The sequence below is a fragment of the Schistocerca serialis genome, chromosome 2 (genome assembly GCF_023864345.2).
Source record: "Schistocerca serialis cubense isolate TAMUIC-IGC-003099 chromosome 2, iqSchSeri2.2, whole genome shotgun sequence".
NCBI classification, from domain to species: domain Eukaryota; kingdom Metazoa; phylum Arthropoda; class Insecta; order Orthoptera; family Acrididae; genus Schistocerca; species Schistocerca serialis.
Window position 1 is genome coordinate 376,172,073 of NC_064639.1, and position 17,970 is coordinate 376,190,042.

The 17,970-nt window shown below is 38.8% G+C and overlaps 1 protein-coding gene across 9 annotated transcripts in view; it reads right to left on the reverse strand.

Annotated features, from left to right (window-relative positions):
* LOC126457194 (sodium bicarbonate cotransporter 3) overlaps nt 1-17,970 on the reverse strand; it is a 989,834-nt gene that overhangs the window by 126,565 nt on the left and 845,299 nt on the right. For all 9 annotated transcript variants that reach the window (XR_007585444.1, XM_050093289.1, XM_050093286.1 and 6 more), the window contains one exon: nt 16,014-16,109. Coding sequence is in view for 8 of the 9 variants with exons in the window: in XM_050093289.1 (XP_049949246.1) it covers nt 16,014-16,109 (96 nt within the window). In the remaining variant the exon portion in view is untranslated. The remainder of the gene's footprint in view (nt 1-16,013; nt 16,110-17,970) is intronic.

Sequence of the window (17,970 nt, forward strand, 5' to 3'; positions counted from 1 at the left end):
AGTGTCCATCTTTTGCCCTAGTGTGAAGAGTCCCAGCAGAGAAAATTCTTTTGGTTGCAAATACTAACACAATTTTGGAAGTAGAGTAAAGTTGAGGGTAATGGGACATGGAGGTCAACTGAACCACTCAATGAAACATAAAAAACCAGTTAATGACAATGGTTCAGTTAATTCCAAAGCATGACTTGGTTAAACTGCTGTTGGGATTAAGTAGATCACTTGCAACTGAGTTACATTTTGATGTATTTTTTTTACCATTTAAATTTGGCTCTATATTATTTTTGAGACATTCATTACTCATCACTCAATACAATGACCTATTCATGAAAAAGATAAAGATTTTTCCACAATCATCTCGTAGATGTCTCTTAAAGGAGTTGGGCATTTTGATCACTGCTTCACAGTATATTTATGAAGTCTGTTGCTAATAACCCACTTCAGTTCAAAAGAAACTATGATGTGCATAATTACAATACCAAACAAAAAAATTATGTTCATTAATCCACATTAAGGTTGTCTTTAACACAAAAAGGGGTGCACAATGCTGCAACAAAAATTTTTAATCACTTATACAGTGGTATAAAATGTCTGACAAACAACAAGAACAATCTGAAAACAATTGAAAAAGTTTCTCCTTGACACCCATTCCACAGTAATGTGTAACGGATGATGGATAGGAATTACTAACTGACATCTGTACATATAATTTTTAAAGCCTGTAACTGTTATTCATGTAGCCAGATTTACGTATCAATTGGTGATATGATGTGTTGATACTGCCATTGGTACTCAAATGCCATCATTCTATGCCAACTTACTTATGGGTAATCTGGAAGAATCCTTCCTATGTAGTCAACACCTAAAATCTTGTGTCTGGTTCAGACTGACTGGTGACATGGCACCATGGCCAGGACAACCTTTGCTCTTTCCTCCTAACTTCAACATCCATTCCCAAATCCACTTCACCCGGTTCTTCTCAACTCAACAAGCCACCTTCCTAGATGTTGATCTCAACCTTTCAGATGGCTCCATAAATATGTACGAGGGCAGTTCAATAAGTAATGCAACACATTTTTTTTTCTGAAACAGGGGTTGTTTTATTCAGCATTGAAATACACCAGGTATTCCCCAATCTTTTAGCTACACAACACTATTTTTCAACATAATCTCCATTCAATGCTACGGCCTTACGCCACCTTGAAATGAGGGCCTGTATGCCTGCACGGTACCATTCCACTGGTCGATGTCGGAGCCAACGTCGTACTGCATCAATAACTTCTTCATCATCCGCGTAGTGCCTCCCACGGATTGCGTCCTTCATTGGGCCAAACATATGGAAATCCGACGGTGCGAGATCGGGGCTGTAGGGTGCATGAGGAAGAACAGTCCACTGAAGTTTTGTGAGCTCCTCTTGGGTGCGAAGACTTGTGTGAGGTCTTGCGTTGTCATGAAGAAGGAGAAGTTCGTTCAGATTTTTGTGCCTACGAACACGCTGAAGTCGTTTCTTCAATTTCTGAAGAGTAGCACAATACACTTCAGAGTTGATCGTTTGACCATGGGGAAGGACATCGAACAGAATAACCCCTTCAGCGTCCCAGAAGACTGTAACCATGACTTTACCGGCTGAGGGTATGGCTTTAAACTTTTTCTTGGTAGGGGAGTGGGTGTGGCGCCACTCCATTGATTGCCGTTTTGTTTCAGGTTCGAAGTGATGAACCCATGTTTCATCGCCTGTAACAATCTTTGACAAGAAATTGTCACCCTCAGCCACATGACGAGCAAGCAATTCCGCACAGATGGTTCTCCTTTGCTCTTTATGGTGTTCGGTTAGACAACGAGGGACCCAGCGGGAACAAACCTTTGAATATCCCAACTGGTGAACAATTGTGACAGCACTACCAACAGAGATGTCAAGTTGAGCACTGAGTTGTTTGATGGTGATCCGTCGATCATCTCGAACAAGTGTGTTCGCTTGCTCCGCCATTGCAGGAGTCACAGCTGTGCACGGCCGGCCCGCACGCGGGAGATCAGACAGTCTTGCTTGACCTTGCGGCGATGATGACACACGTTTTGCCCAACGACTCACCGTGCTTTTGTCCACTGCCAGATCACCGTAGACATTCTGCAAGCGCCTATGAATATCTGAGATGCCCTGGTTTTCCGCCAAAAGAAACTCGATCACTGCCCGTTGTTTGCAACGCACATCCGTTACAGACGCCATTTTAACAGCTCTGTACAGCGCTGCCACCTGTCGGAAGTCAATGAAACTATAAGAGACAGAGCGGGAATGTTTGAAAATATTCCACAAGAAATTTCCGGTTTTTTCAACCAAAATTGGTCGAGAAAAAAAATGTGTTGCATTACTTATTGAACTGCCCTCATATGTCAATGACAAGCACACAAACACCAACAGTACCTCCACTTTGAATAGCTGTCACTTGTTCCATGTCAAAAAGTCTCTTCCTTACAGCTGTGCCATCCATAGATACTGCACCTGCAGTGGAAAGTAGGTGTTGGCAAAATATATTGATAACCTTACCAGGGCTGTTAGTGACAGACTGTATACTATCCAGTTCGTCCAGAAACAAATCTCCTGTGACATCTGATCTTCTGACACCAGTAAACCTGTTAACCAGCCACTGACCAGCACTCCTATGATTGCTCAGTATCACCCTGGCCTTTAATAGCTCAACCACCTTCTTCACCAGAGCATCAACTACCTCTCTTTGTGCCCTGAGATGAGAGATATCCTACCAAAAACCCTACCCACATCCCTCAAAGTAGTGTTCCATCACCTACCCAACCTACAGAATATCCTCATCCATCCGTATTTCAGCCCTGCTCCCAATCCACAACCCCATGGATCATTCGCTTGTGGTCACCCCAGATGCAAGACCTGTCCCATACACTAACCCACCACCTCCTACTACTGTTTGGTCACAGACATTTCCTACCTAATAAAAGGCAGGGCCATGTGTGAAAACAGCTACATTGTATACCAGCTACACTGCAATTACTGTACAGTATTCTATGTGGACACGACAAGTAACCAACCATATACTTGCATGAATGGCCACTGCCACTCTGGTAAACCATAAACTTTACTTCACTACATGGGCTATTTGGACACTCCCTTCCAGCATAAGTTTCTCTGAATTACACAGATAGGAACTGTCTCTATAACTACCCTGCGCCCACACAGTCCTCCTGGCCTAAATACCCACTAACCTATTCCCAATGTGTCATCTTACACTTTCCTTCACTCTTCTGTCCACACCACTTGTTTTCTCTCCTGAGCATGCACTGTGCTTCACCCACCACTCCACCACTCTTGCCTGCCCCCCCCCCCCCCCCCTGCAGGCATGCTCCCTCCCTACTGCCCCTCTCTCTCTTCCCCTCCCCCCCTCTCCCCACTGTATACCTTTTATCTTGTTGTGCTGCTGTGGAGTTATTTGTCCAAAGACATGCCTCTTTCCCACCACCCCTTCCTTATATCCTTCTATACCCCCTTCCCTCCTCTGTCAGATCAGGCAACTGCTTTCAATAATCGAGTATAAATAATCAGTCTTGCAATGGCCACAGAAGTGTACGTTTGGGTGTCTGTGTGCTTGTGTGCATGAGTGTGTTTACTTTAGTTAAAGAAAGATAGTGTGAATGCTGTTTCCTGTACTGTTTCTGTGTCGATGCATCAATCTGCTATAGTTGAGTGGTTGACTTTTCCTTCTTTAACACAGTGCTCCAGCCAGGAATTTCCATTATTGTTAACCAAGTAAGTAACTATCTACAAAAATAAAAAAGCGAAAACTTGCTCATTTAGCCTAACTTTGTCCTAGTGTCTAAAGGTTTAGTACACCACACTAAATGTAGATACTGCAAGGCAAAAATCACCTTTTCTCCATAAACTAATTTTTGAGACATTTTGCTTGACGCTTTCGAGGTCTTGTACAGTAAAGAGAAATAATGGATATGCCAGGAATGTAGTGCTTCTGTTCATACACTCTGCAGATTATACATCCACAATGAGCAAGTTCATTAATGAACGAGTTTACTCATTTGATTTTATCATTATTTAAGTTTACTAGGATATAATAGGATGAACAGCCAGTTTTCTTTTCCTTACGCAACACTAACAGTATATCTTGGTCAGAATAAAATGACTTTTCTATCAGGAAGTTTTCCAATTCAGCTTTGAAAATTTGTGGCTTTTCATTCACTATCAAAGCCAACTACTCTAAGAAAATGCAACCAGCTCTGTCTTTATTATGAGTTCTCTATGATCAATGCATATAACTATGCAGCTCTGAATGCTCCAAATTTCTTCTGACTAATGGATATTTTGTGATGTAGGTAGCAATAAAGTCTAAGGCAAATACTCAAAGAAATAAAAACAGTGAGATGAATGAAATTAAGTTCCCAGAAAATATCTACGGCAGAAATTATGGCACACTGAAATCATTTTAATCATTTTTTCCTTAAGATAGCAGAAAATAAAGCACCTACTAATAAAGAACCAAATACAGGCACATTGGATTTATTTTTACATAAGCTATTTACATAACTCACAAACAGTTTAAAAATACAACCTCCTTCTGACTATGATAGTGTTTGTAGTAGAGCATTAAAATTTTCTGACGACTTGATAGGACTCTCCTCCAGTTATCTTTGCAATCATTCAGTGACTTAAGGCGCATTTCCTGACATCCTTAGTTAGTTACCTAGTTTGTTAGTTTAGTTACTTAGTTATGTGTTCCACTGATCAATCTCATGGTAACTATAATGATGTGGAACATGTCAAGTGCATAAGAAATGCACGCATGAATCAAGGTATCTTTTTTTTTTAACTTAAAAATTTTATTACCTATCCCATTCCATTAAATTCCACAGAATGCATACATTGTACCTATAGATTTATTTATTTCTATTCAAGAATACATCTGTGTTATAGAAGGAGTTGTCAAGTAGATATGATTTCAATTTATTTTTAAAACTATTACTGCTGTCTGTCAGACATTTTATTTCCTCTGGTAATTTATTGAAAATTCTTACAGAAGCATATTTTACCCCTTTCTGTGCCAAAGATAGGTTAATTAGAGGACAGTGTAAGTCTTTCTTTCTTGTGGTATTATAATCACGGATGTCACTGTTGTTTTGAACAAATTTTATTACTGAGTAAATGTACTGTGAGGCTGTTGTAAGAATTCCTAACCTTTTAAACAGATGCCTACAAGATGTGAGACTATGAGTCCCACAGAGAGTGGGATAAGGATATCATGTAGAACAAAGCGGGAATTATATCAAAATGTTAGAAGTAGTCACAATCAAGCTACAGCAGCCCATTACAAACAGTATTGTAAGGTGGTTAAAAATGTTATTAGCAAGGCAAAAAGTATGTGATATGCAAATAGAATAGCTAATTCACAGGATAAAATTAAAGCCATATGGTCAGTTGTGAAGGAAGTGTCTGGTCAGCAGCACAAGGTTGATGATATAAAGTCAGTTCGCAGTAAGGTTGATGATATGAAGTCAGTTCGCAGTAATAATATTTCTGTTACTGATAAATCAGATATATGTACAGTATTTAACAACCATTCTCTGAGCATTGCTGGGGAATTAAATAAAAATTTAGTTTCTACAGAAAATCATATAAATTTCTTAGCAAATGCCTTTCCGAGATTGGGTCTGAAATATCCCTCTGTGATACAGACAAGAGGGAGATTGAGTCAATAATTAAATCACTGAAGACTAAGGACTCTCATGGTTATGATGGAGTGTCTAGTAGAATATTAAAGTACTGTGCTGCACATATTAGCCCTGTATTTAGCCATATTTGTAATTTTTCCTTTAGGAATGGTCAGTTTCCTGAATGATTAAAGTACTCAGTAGTAAAGCTGCTTTATAAAATGGGAGAAAAGGATAATGTAGATAATTTTAGACCTATTTCTATGCCATCAGTGTTTGCAAAAGTTATCAAAAAGGCTGTGTATGTAAGGTTAACTGATCATTTTATATCACACGATTTGCTATCAAATGTATAGTTCGGCTTTAGAAGTTGTTTGACAACTGAAAATGCTATATTCTCTTTTCTCTGTGAGGTACTGGATGGGCTAAACAAAAAGTTTCGAACGCTTGGCGTATTTTTTGATTTAACAAAGGCATTTGACTGTGTTGATCTCACAATACTGCTCCAGAAGTTGGACCATTACGGAATAGTGGAAGTAGCTCACAATCGGTTCACCTCTTACTTTAGCAACAGGCAGCAAAAGGTCATTATTCACAATGTTGATAACGGCTGTGATGTGGGATCTGAGTGGGGTGCTGTCAAGTGGGGGGTGCCCCAGGGATCAGTGTTGGGGCCGCTCCTGTACCTTATTTATATAAATGATATGCCCTCTAGTATTATGGGTAACTCTAAAGCAGGGCTTAACAACTGGCCGGTTTTGAGCACGAGTACTCGCGTCTGCTCAGGCACGTGCTCGCGAGCAGGTGCAAGGTCGCGGAGTAGGGAGGGAGGGGAGGAAGGGGAAATGCGCGCGCACGTTTGAATAGGGCCGCAGTGTGCCTACTGAACTTGCGCCGACTGTGTAACGTTTAAAGTACTACGATCAGCTCTAACAGTCACTTCGTTGGTTAAGAATCATGTCAAGTCGTCGTCGTATAACCCCAACCATGCTTTCGCAGTTCAACCCCCATTGGGAAGAATTGTATCTGTTTACAGAAGAAGATGATGTCGCAAAATGTTTAGTATGTCACAAAACGCTGAATTCCTTTAGGAAATTTAATTTGCATTATATGTCATACCAAGCAAAAGACTATGGAAGTGGAAAATGTGGTGGACCAGATCGTGCACAGGAAGTTATTAAACTTATAAGGAAGCTATCCGAAGAAAATCTGGACGACGAAGAAAAATCAACTGAGGCAGCTCTCAGAGTGAGTTACAAAATTGCTTTGCTTTTAGCAAAATCCCTGTGCCCCTTCACTGATGTCAATTTAATAAAAGAATGTTTGGTAGTTGCCGCGGAACATTTGTGTGCATCTCAAGTTGAACACTTTCGGATTGTGCCATTATCTAACATGACCATTATGCGTCGCATACAGGACATAGCAGACGACGTCCACAGCCAGCTTGCAAATATCCGTAAAGATTTTTTGGCGTATTCTCTAGCTCTGGATGAAAGTGTTGATATCACTGGAACAGCGCAGCTTGCAATATTTATTAGCGGTGTTAATAGAGATCTTCAGGTGAGGGAGGAGCTCCTCGATGTAGTAGCCATGAAGAACACTACAACCGGAGGTGATATTTTAAGTAGTGTTGAAGAAAGTGTTGAAAATATAGGATTGTCGTGGAATTCTTTAGTTTCAGTGTCTACAGATGGTGCACCAGCAATGACAGGGAAAAAAATCAGGTTTCGTTGCGCTGTTGAAGGAGAAAATGCAAAAACTGACCGTGCCGAATGAAATAATGTGATGAATGTTGTTGTTCATACAACCAATTATATAAGGAAGCATGGGCTACAACACAGGCAATTGAAAAGCTTTCTTGAGGATGTAGAAAGTCAGTATGGTAGCCCGCCTTATTACAGCGAGGTCCGCTGGCTTAGTCGTGGCAATGCCTATTAGATGAGGTAAATATGTTCATGGAAATAAATAACATGTGTGTTCCTGAATTGAAAGAGCCTTCACGGATATAAGATCTCGCGTTCTTAGCAGATTTAACTAGCCATCTGAATGCTTTGAACATTTCACTACAAGGTAAAGATCTGCTAATTACTCATTTCATAGATCGAATACGAGCTTTTAAAATGAAATTGACACTTTGGGTGAGTCAGCTGGAAACAGAAAATCTAGCTCACTTTCGTAAATTATCATTCATGCAAGATGTTCACAAAGACTGTGAACGTTATTCACATAGGTTAGTTGCCCTTAAGGAAGAATTTGATAAACGCTTTCAAGATCTGACAGCAGTAGACAGTGATTTTGATCTGTTCTCCTCTCCATATTCAGCGAATATTGAAGAGATTCGTCCTGAGTCACAACTAGAAATTATTGACCTGCAGTGTGAGAGAGAATACAGAGACAAATTTCAGAACAAGAAAAACATTTTGGAATTCTACAGACACTTCCCTCACGATAGATTTCCTCGTTTGCACAAACTGGCGGCTACAATAAAATCAATGTTCGGTTCCACATATGTTTGTGAACAACTGTTCTCTGCAATGAAATGTAACAAGATGCGCCTGAGAAACGCATTGTCTGATCGAAATTTAAACTGCACACTGCGCCTAAAATGCACAAGAACAATTACTCCGAACATAGACGCAATTGTAAAGGGCAAAAAGTACAAGATAACCGAGAATCCTACACTTCAGCGACACATTTTATTGTCTAACAGTTCACAAATTAATACGAATGTAGAGGCATACACTAAGCTAATAAAATTATGTGGCACGTGTACATTCTCCTTTATTTGTTTCATTTGTCACAGTAATAATTCGTGAGTGATATCCCTGCAGGTGGCCGCGGATTTACATTGACTGGCGGCAGCTGTTGTGTGCCCCACGTCACTCTCCCCACTCTCCGCTCTGGTCCGGTAGTGGGGATAGCGTGCTCGCACTGCTCCGTGCTCGCTCCTTGCTGCTCACAGCTTGCTCCGCGAGCACGTATGTTGTGAAGCCCTGCTCTAAAGTATTTCTGTTTGCTGATGACACTAGCTTGGTAGTAAAGGATGTTGTGTGCAACATTGACTCAGTTTCAAGTAGTGCAGTACATGACTTCAGTTCATGGCTTGTAGAAAATAAACTAACGTTAAATCATAGTAAGACTCAGTTTTTACGGTTTCTAACGCACAATTCAACAAAACCTGACGTTTTAATCTCACAGAACGGGCATATGATTAGTGAAACTGAACAGTTCAAAAATTCTTCTCCACTGTGTTGTATGGAAGAATGGTAAAACATTCCAGTTAACACTAACCAAATGTGTTGAATACTTAAAAAGACACTACAGCGGAAGTGCAACAAGGTGGTGTTCGATTGGCTACCCAGAAAACCTGCCCACCAAGAGCATCAAATACGCTGAGTGCCTCCATCAAAACAAAAGACACACTACTCCTGAGGTCATCATTACTGAGTTAATGATAGTGACTAAGACTCGGGAGCAGTTCCTTTCCAATGACTGAAACAAAACATGTCTCATTAGCTTGCTTATTTCGAGGCTTGAAGAGAAGGCTTCTCCGTAAAGCAAGGTAATGAAGACGCAGATCACCTAATTGTTACCATAGCGCTTGAGGTATCACAGGAACATGAGAAGGTTGTGGTTGTTGGTGAGGATACGGACCTTCTCATCATGCTCAATGCCCTAGCCACACCATCAGAAAATATATATTTATTGAAACCTGAAAGAAGGAAGACCTCATCAAAAGTATTTGGTTCCAGCAGTTTCAAACTAGCAAACAACATCAGAAGGCCACTCATATTTCTCCACGCCATAAGTGAATGTGACAACTTCAGCCCTCTTCGGTCAGGGCAAGAAGAAAGTGGTCAATTTACTGGTCAAAAATGAATGTCTTCTGGAAGATATCAAACCTTTCTTAGAGCATGACACTCAAGCTGAAGCTATTGTCGCAGTTGGCCTCCGATTTTTAACAACCCTCTACGGCGGTATGGCAGGAGACACTTTAGACAAATTGCGATTTGATCTGTTTTCCAAAGTGATTGTGAAATCCAGATTCACCCTAGCATCCCCACCACAAACGTCGGAAGCAGCTCGCCAGCATTGCTTGAGGACCTACTTACAAGTACAAATGTGGATAGGACACCAGACAGATCCACTCCTCTGGGAATGGCAGGCTTCAGAGCTTGGTCTTGGCCCCGTTCCTACCTCCAAAGAACCAGCTCCACAGTCTGTTATCTCAACAATTTCCTGCAAATGCAACAAAGGCTGCGCAGATAGTTGTGGGTGTCAGATGGCTGGTATTAAGTGCTCATTAATTTGTGTCAACTGCAAGGGGAACTCATGCACTAACTCCCTCCAAACAGATGAAACTGACGAACCAGATGTTGATGAAGACCTGGACTGTATATACGAGGGGATGAAAATTACCGACTTTGAGGAGCTGAGTGGTGCAATGACATTCAAACGTCGACGTATGTGAAATTTGTGTACATACCTACTTTCACTCTTTTCATCTCATACATTTATGTAAAATTTTGTAATTACAAAATACAATAACCACTACTAATATCAAGGAGTGTGTCTCTCTTCCTGCCTCCTTCATATCAGCTGAATGGGTATCACTACATTATATTGAGGGTTAAGAACAGAGACCACATATCAGACAAAGGACAAATTTTACAGGAGAGCTAAAAACATAACTTTATAATAAAAATTTTTATTGCTTTGATTTTTTTTTATTTATTGCTCTCAGGTTGTGCATTGTCTTTTTTGTATCATTTTGTTATAACATATATTTTTTTCACTTACAAGTTTTATTGAGCCAGGACTTTTTCTGACATCTGCCAGACACGAGGTCTCAGTTCTTAACCCTCGATACATGAAAAACTTTTTTTAATATTATTTTTCAAATTTTACAAAATTTTAATATTTTATTCTATTACTATATTAAATAAGTACAAGACAATGGGTTACTATAGGTCTGTGTTTAAAAGAGTGTACATAAGAATTACTGAAGAACTACATTTGAAATTGTCTTCATTGATTATGAGAAATGGTCCAGCTTTAATGAGGAGCTGTAAACAAATGGGTGGTCCAATAAATTCACTTTTGGTTTCATCGAAAGCAGAATTTCTCTCTCCATATCCTTTTTTATGAATGAGACTATTGAGAGGTGGGTTAGTTTCAATGGTATTACCAAAAAACAGAGGTTAAAACTAAAATTTTTCATGAACATGTAAAATTGGTCCAATTTTGAAGAGCACTAGTATGGAAATGGGTAATGCAAAAAATATGCAAATGGTCATATTTTCGATATTGTGAGTCATTTGTGAGATATAATCATAAAACCGATAAAATACCCCTTTTTCGGGTACATTTTTGCCCCCCCCCCCCCCCCCCCCACTTTTCCACAACTCTGCCCAGGGGGAAAACTTAAGATAGCTACACTGGGACACAAATGAAGCCAATAAAACAATGAAACCTTTTGTAGCAATTATTTCCAATTTGAATGCTAATTCTACTGGACTATTAAGAACAGAAGGGGACCCATGATTGAACCCAACAGAACACCTAATGTAATTGCAACCCATTTACATGAAGCGGGAAACTTCCTTAAATCACTTAAACCATGTAAAGAAACTTTTTTGCTTCCTGTTCTGTAGATATGACTTAAATAATTCATATGCTGTTCCATTTATACCATAGAATTGTAATTTCTGAAACATAATGTCAAGGCTCACACAATCAAGTGCTTTGGACAAGCCACAGAAAATTCCTATTGGTGACATTTTACTATTTAAAGACTATTATGTTGGCAGTGAAACTGTATATTGCTGTCTCAGGGGAACAGCATTTTTGAAATCCAAACTGTGATTTACTAATTATCCAAGTACTATTATGATGGTTAACCACTCTTGAGTACGTTACTTTCTTGATGATTTTTGAAAATGTTGTAAGCCAGGATACTGGTCAATAATTATTGAGATCTGTGGTGTCCCATTTTTTGTAGAGCGGCTTGACAATGGCATATTTTAACCTGTCTTGGAAAATACCTTGAGTTAGAGATGCCTTACAGATGTGACTCAGATCATCAGCTGTAACTGCTCCACATTGTTTTAACATCTTGTTAGAAATGTCATCTACCCAAACAGAACATTAATTTTCAAAGATTTAATGATGTTCCTTATTTCACAAGATGTTGTTAGATGAAAATTAATCTGACTAGGATTTCTTAAAAATGACTCTTCAATGTACTGCTTGCCTTTTTGTTTTGCACTATTCTCACCAATTTTTTCACCTACACTTAATAAATGGTTGTTAAATACATCAGCTACTTGTGTGCTGTTGGTTAAGATGGTCTCATTCTTTTTAATAGTAATACTACCTACCCCAGTGGTTACTTTTCTTGTCTCTCTTGTAACAACATTCCATACTGATATGATTTGATTGCCTGAGTTATTAATTTCATTTCTAATATACATATTCTTTGATATTCTAACAACTTTTCTCAGTATGTTACAATAATTTTTACAGTGTAAAATTATTTCTGGGTCTTTACTAATTATTGCTGCCTCATACAATTTTCTTTTACTTTCTGAAGACACTTCATTACCTGTAGTAATCCAAGGTTTCTTTGAAAACTGGTGTTACATTTAGTAATTTTTTTTGGGCAACAGTGTTAAAAAAGGAATATAAATTTATCAAGAAATATGTTGCATTGATCTTTGGCATTTCACTCATTACATACATCGCCCCTATTAACATTTTTTAAACTTTCTCTGAAGTGCTCTATAGATGCTGGGTTGACCAGCCTTACACTTTTGCTTAATGGTTTCTGAACTGTCCACCCTGCTAGGTTTTGTAAGTTAATCAGTTGTGCATCATGGTCTGATAATCCATTTATCAAGAGGAAAACAAGTGTTAGTTTTACATCCTCTTGCTGTAAAAATACATTATCTATTAGAGTGCTAGTGTCTTGAGCTATATGTGTAGGGAAATTGATCACTGATTCTAAGTTATATGTCATTAATAACACTTCTAGTTCACTTTTGCTATCAGAATTGCTTAGAAGTTTTACACTGAAACCACCACAGATTAATAACTTTTTCGTTTTGGCTGATAGACAGCATAATAGGGAGTCAAACTTTTTTTATGAACAGCACACAACCTCCTTATGGGAACCTGAACACTGTTGTTAATATCAACACTACATTAACTAGCTATAGTTCACATGTAGAAACTTCAAAGTGCTGATCGACACAAAAGTTGCTTACTTCTACAGTTTTATCCTTATATCCTTTTCATGTAAATGGCAACTCCTTCTTTATCCATGCTAGATCTGCAAGTGTAAGATGCCAAATTATACCCATTTGTACCGACACTCTCCATCCCCACAGTTACATTGTGTTCAGACAGACCAAGTATATCAATCTCATTCGTATTTTTGAGATCATCTAAACAAACTAACAGCTCATCTACTTTATTTTTCATTCCCCTGATATTTTGAAGTGAACTGATAGTACCCTTCCTTACCTTTATCTCTATTAACTGAACATGAAGCTTCTTTTATTCTATTTTTCTTGATTGTTGTCTGTCTGGACTTTGGCTTTAACCTAAAAAACCTGTCCGCCTGGTCTCATTAACCACAAGGATCAACCCTTGAGTGACTGTGGCCCCCTTACAGTATCTGCTAATAGAGAGGCTAACTTATCTTTCCCCTTCCTACTTAGGTACAAGTCATATGTAGTGTATCCTCACCTACCAATAGCATCAACTGGAACAAGACTTATGCGAGATTATGCCAGTGTCTGGAGCATCCTGTTCAGCTCAGTGTTAACATGCCTTACAGCAGTGTTTACCCAGAGCTGATCATGACACTGAAAGACCTCTACAAACACCACATTTGTGTGCCCAGTTTCTTCTCCTATTTTATCCATGTCACTCCTAATACTATATCTTGGATTCATAGCCAGGCTTTTCCTGCTCACCCAACTATAATTACCTGATCTTCCTTCTCAAATTCCCTGCATAGCTGACATAAGTTTTCTGTCATCTGGCTAAGGCTAGTGCCCGGTTTCACAAAACTTGTGACCTGGTACCCTTCACCTAATTTCTCCTGAAGCAGCTGGCCTATACCCCTCACATGACCACAACTTAGAAGCAGAATTCTTCTTTTCCAATTCTGATTTGATCCTGACCTGTCTTTTTTCTATAAGCTAATATTCTGCTTCAACCTAGATTCAACTACATCTGGATGAGGCCCTCCGTCCATTATTTCAGATAGCTAGCCAGACTGATTTACTAACTGAATTTCTAAAGTTTTTTCAATAGTTTCTCTTTTTCGCCCTTTGCTTGCTACCTTTTCCCAGCACCCAATCTCTTTTTCCTCCCTTAGCCTACATAATTCCAAATTCGCATTTTATAAATCAGCCTTATAGGCAGAGCACGAGATAGGGGCAGCTGTTGATTTCATCAAGATAAGTAAATTAACAAGGTACAAGTATTTTTGCCTATTCAATATTTGGAAGGAGGTTGAACTGCATATTTCAAATTTCCTTGTAACTCTGCGACACATCACTTACCTCCAGGCCATAGCCTGAATGCAAAATGAATGTGATACATGATAGCATATTCTTTTACTAACCTAAGGGTAGCCACTCTGAAAGTTATTCACATAACTAGATGATGGTCCATTGTTCCACTGCTCACAAAAACATATAGGTATCAGATAATCTTTTGCCTCAAATTTCAATAATAGACAAACATTAAATGTGCTGGAAGAGACTCCATCATTGGATTCGACGTGTACCTGTCCAATATGAAACTGAAATGGAAACATTTCTGTGCAACATTTTTTCCACTAAGGTATTTGAAAAATTGTTTCTCTTGATAATGCAAGTTAGCAAAGACCCTCAGCAACAGGGTAAAGAGATTAATTGTTTGGAGAATGAATGGACAGATTGTCTTCTTCACTTAATGATACCTTTCAATTTACACTTTTCTCCAATTAGCAGTTACCACTCAGACAAATTACGTGAGACACTTCATCTCAAGAAAGTCAGCAATCACTGAATACAACACCATCTTCCTCCAAGAACAAAGGCTAAGTATTTGGAGTGAATAAATATTCCTCAGACTTAATTTCAGTTCAGCAAAGCAGCTCAGTATTCATGGATTGATGATGTTCTACCTCCTTGAGTCCATTCAGAGAGCAGATAGCACAAGTAATTTTTTGAGAGGTCCTAAAGCCAGACTAAGCTACAGTCACCATACAAGTTCAAATCTGGCCTACACGTGATAGTCTATTCTTCCAAAATGAAAGTAAACCACAGGTGATTAATATTTTGAGACCTTCAGTATTAGCTGTGCCATTGTTTGGCCTTCCTTAACAATCTTATTGAAGTGGGTCATCTACTGAATTATTTAAAATGACATGCCAGTCCATAAAATTTGTTATAAAGTAGATCAAGACCAGAGCTGGTTTAATACCCAAGTAACACCAGCAACCACTTAGGGTGCCAAGCTGGGAGTGGCACCAAAGGTGCCCAAATGCAAAATTTGTATACAAGGTGTATCAAATGTAACCGTAAATCTTGTGATGTAATTTACCTTTGGTCATTGTTTTCTTTAACACACATCTCGATACATTCAAATAAAAATACTATCTGAGCCACTGACACTGCTTACAGAACACAGAATTTTTGTTTTTATTTACATGTAATTATTAAAACTTGCTATAAGTAGTTATTTCATAATGAAAACTGAAACACAAAAAATTTGTGCTAAACATATTATTATAAATTTTGAATAGACGTTCATATTTATTATTATTATTATTATTATTATTATTATTATTATAAGATTAAAAAGTCCTATTATCAAATTAAGAAAATATCAGAAATTTTATATTTTCATTTTTTCCACGCACCTTTAGACAGCACATTTTTATTGAAGTTAGAAAAGTACAATATGTATGTTTCTTTTTGTTTTCACTAAGAGTTTTAAAGATCTCAGGAATTACATTAAATGAAAATTATTCATTTCTTTTTAATATTTAACACTGGAATATAATATAGAAATTTCTCTTTCTTACATAGGAAAGTCTATGTAGTACTTACTTTAAAAAGAAAAATGACCTATTTCCAATATCACTAGATTTTGATTTATTTTTAAAGGACCTTCCAAGAGACCATGGGAAAGCAACGACTGTCTTAGGGAGGGGGCACCAAATGACAGATCATTTGTGCTCAAAAATGGTCTCAGTCCAGCCCCAATCAAGACACCAACTTCAGACTTCATAACCTCTACCTTGTACGAAATGTTGCAAATAGAAAATGACTCACAGCAAGTTTTGGTGTTTCCACACCGACATAAAAGTCCAAGCCAGACATCATCAGTATTGCCAGTATCACAGAAAAATCACTCACAATCTGGCGTACCTGAAATGAAAATGTGTTAATTAGAAAAATGCATAATTTACTGCACAATTTTGATATTTATACAGAGTAGATCACAAGACAACATAAAATATTGACAGTTATAAATAGGGAGTCATACATTAATACATAGACCTGCATACAAGAGAAGTTACATGCTCTATGCACATGAAGTAAAAAGCAAAACTTTACATGTTATGTTAGATGAATAATACGATTATAAATAAATAAAAATAAACTTGTCTCACATGGCTATGGAAAATATCTTTAGATTTTGTGGGACTAAATAAAATTCATGCAACCAAAAGACTCAACAGGAATGTTTTCACAATATGTCACACATGACTAATAAAAAACAAACGACTTTTCAGAAACTGTGAGGTCTGATGGTATTGTTGCATTCTGCACACAGTCTACCACAGTGTAGGATTATGATTGTCACTGGTTTGATTCCCACATTCTGCAATTATTTATCATTTAAGACTGTAATTTCTGGAACAAAACAATCACATTCTCTGCCAGGGTTTCGACTACCTCTCATTGTACTCTGAAGTGAGGAATATCCTATCCATTATCCTCCCCCCACCCCAACCCCTCCCCCACCCCACTATATTATTCCGAAACCAGTCATGTGATCTACAAGCTAAGCTGCAATCATTGTGCTGCATTCTACATGGGCATGAGAACCATCAAGCTGCCTGTTCACATGAATGACCACCAACAAACTGTGGCAAGGAAACAACTGGACCACCCCATTGCTGAGCACGCAGCCCAATATGAAGTTCTTCATTTCAATGACTGCTTCACAGCCTGTGCCTTATGGATCCTTCCCATCAAAACCAGCTTTTCTGAACTGTGCAGATGGGAACGCTCCCTGCAATATATCTTACATTTCCACGACCCTTCTGGCCTCAACCTTCATTAGTCATTCTCCTCACCCATTTAGCATCTTCCCTGTTCCCATTCCAGCATTACACTGGCCACTTATCCCACAAAAATACCCAGTCTTTTTATTTCGCTCCTTTTCCAGTACTCCCCCCCCCCCCTTTCCACCTCTCTTCCCTGCCCTCTGTCTAACCCACTGACTGCACCTAGCTGCCCTATTGTCTCTCCACCTCGTCCCTGCATGCTCCCCAGCAGCACTTCACTGTCCCTCATCTCCACCCTACTGTCCCTCCCCCCTCCTCATCCCAGCCTCCTCGTTACCCCACCCAGTTGCCTATCACATCGTGTGCTGTTGCTGCTTGTAGTGTGGCGTAAACTGCCAGAGACTGTGGTCAGGCATATGTGTGTGTGTGTGTGTGTGTGTGTGTGTGTGAGAGTGCGTGAGAGAGAGAGAGAGAGAGAGAGAGAGAGAGAGAGAGAGTTAATATTGTTACATACCATCCTGGATTTTCCGTGGTTAGAACCAGAGAAGAAAGATATACAAGAAAATTTCAAGATGTTGCTATCACCATTTCCATGTTTCGACTGAAAGATAGAATTCTGGCGAAAGTGTGTCTCCACACTGGAGCAACATTTCATCACTCACAAATTATCAAGTGAGATTGAGTGAAGAGCTTTTCTACTTGCTAGAACTGTCACAGAAATTTTTAAACTGATATAAAAGCTACGCCTTGAAGTAGATCTGGTGACTATCTCATATGCTGAGTTTAAAGATGGTCTAGAAATTATTTTGAGGCTGAAGTATAGATAGCAGTAGCCGGACATAAATTTGTTGCTGTTTTGGAAAAGCTAGTCAAAGCTATCAAGAGTGGATAGAACAATTACAGGGCTCACTAGAGATTGAAAATTTTTGTGCAAGAATGAGAAGTGCTAAAAGCCTTACACTGATTCTCTCATTGATCGCATGCTCGTTATATAT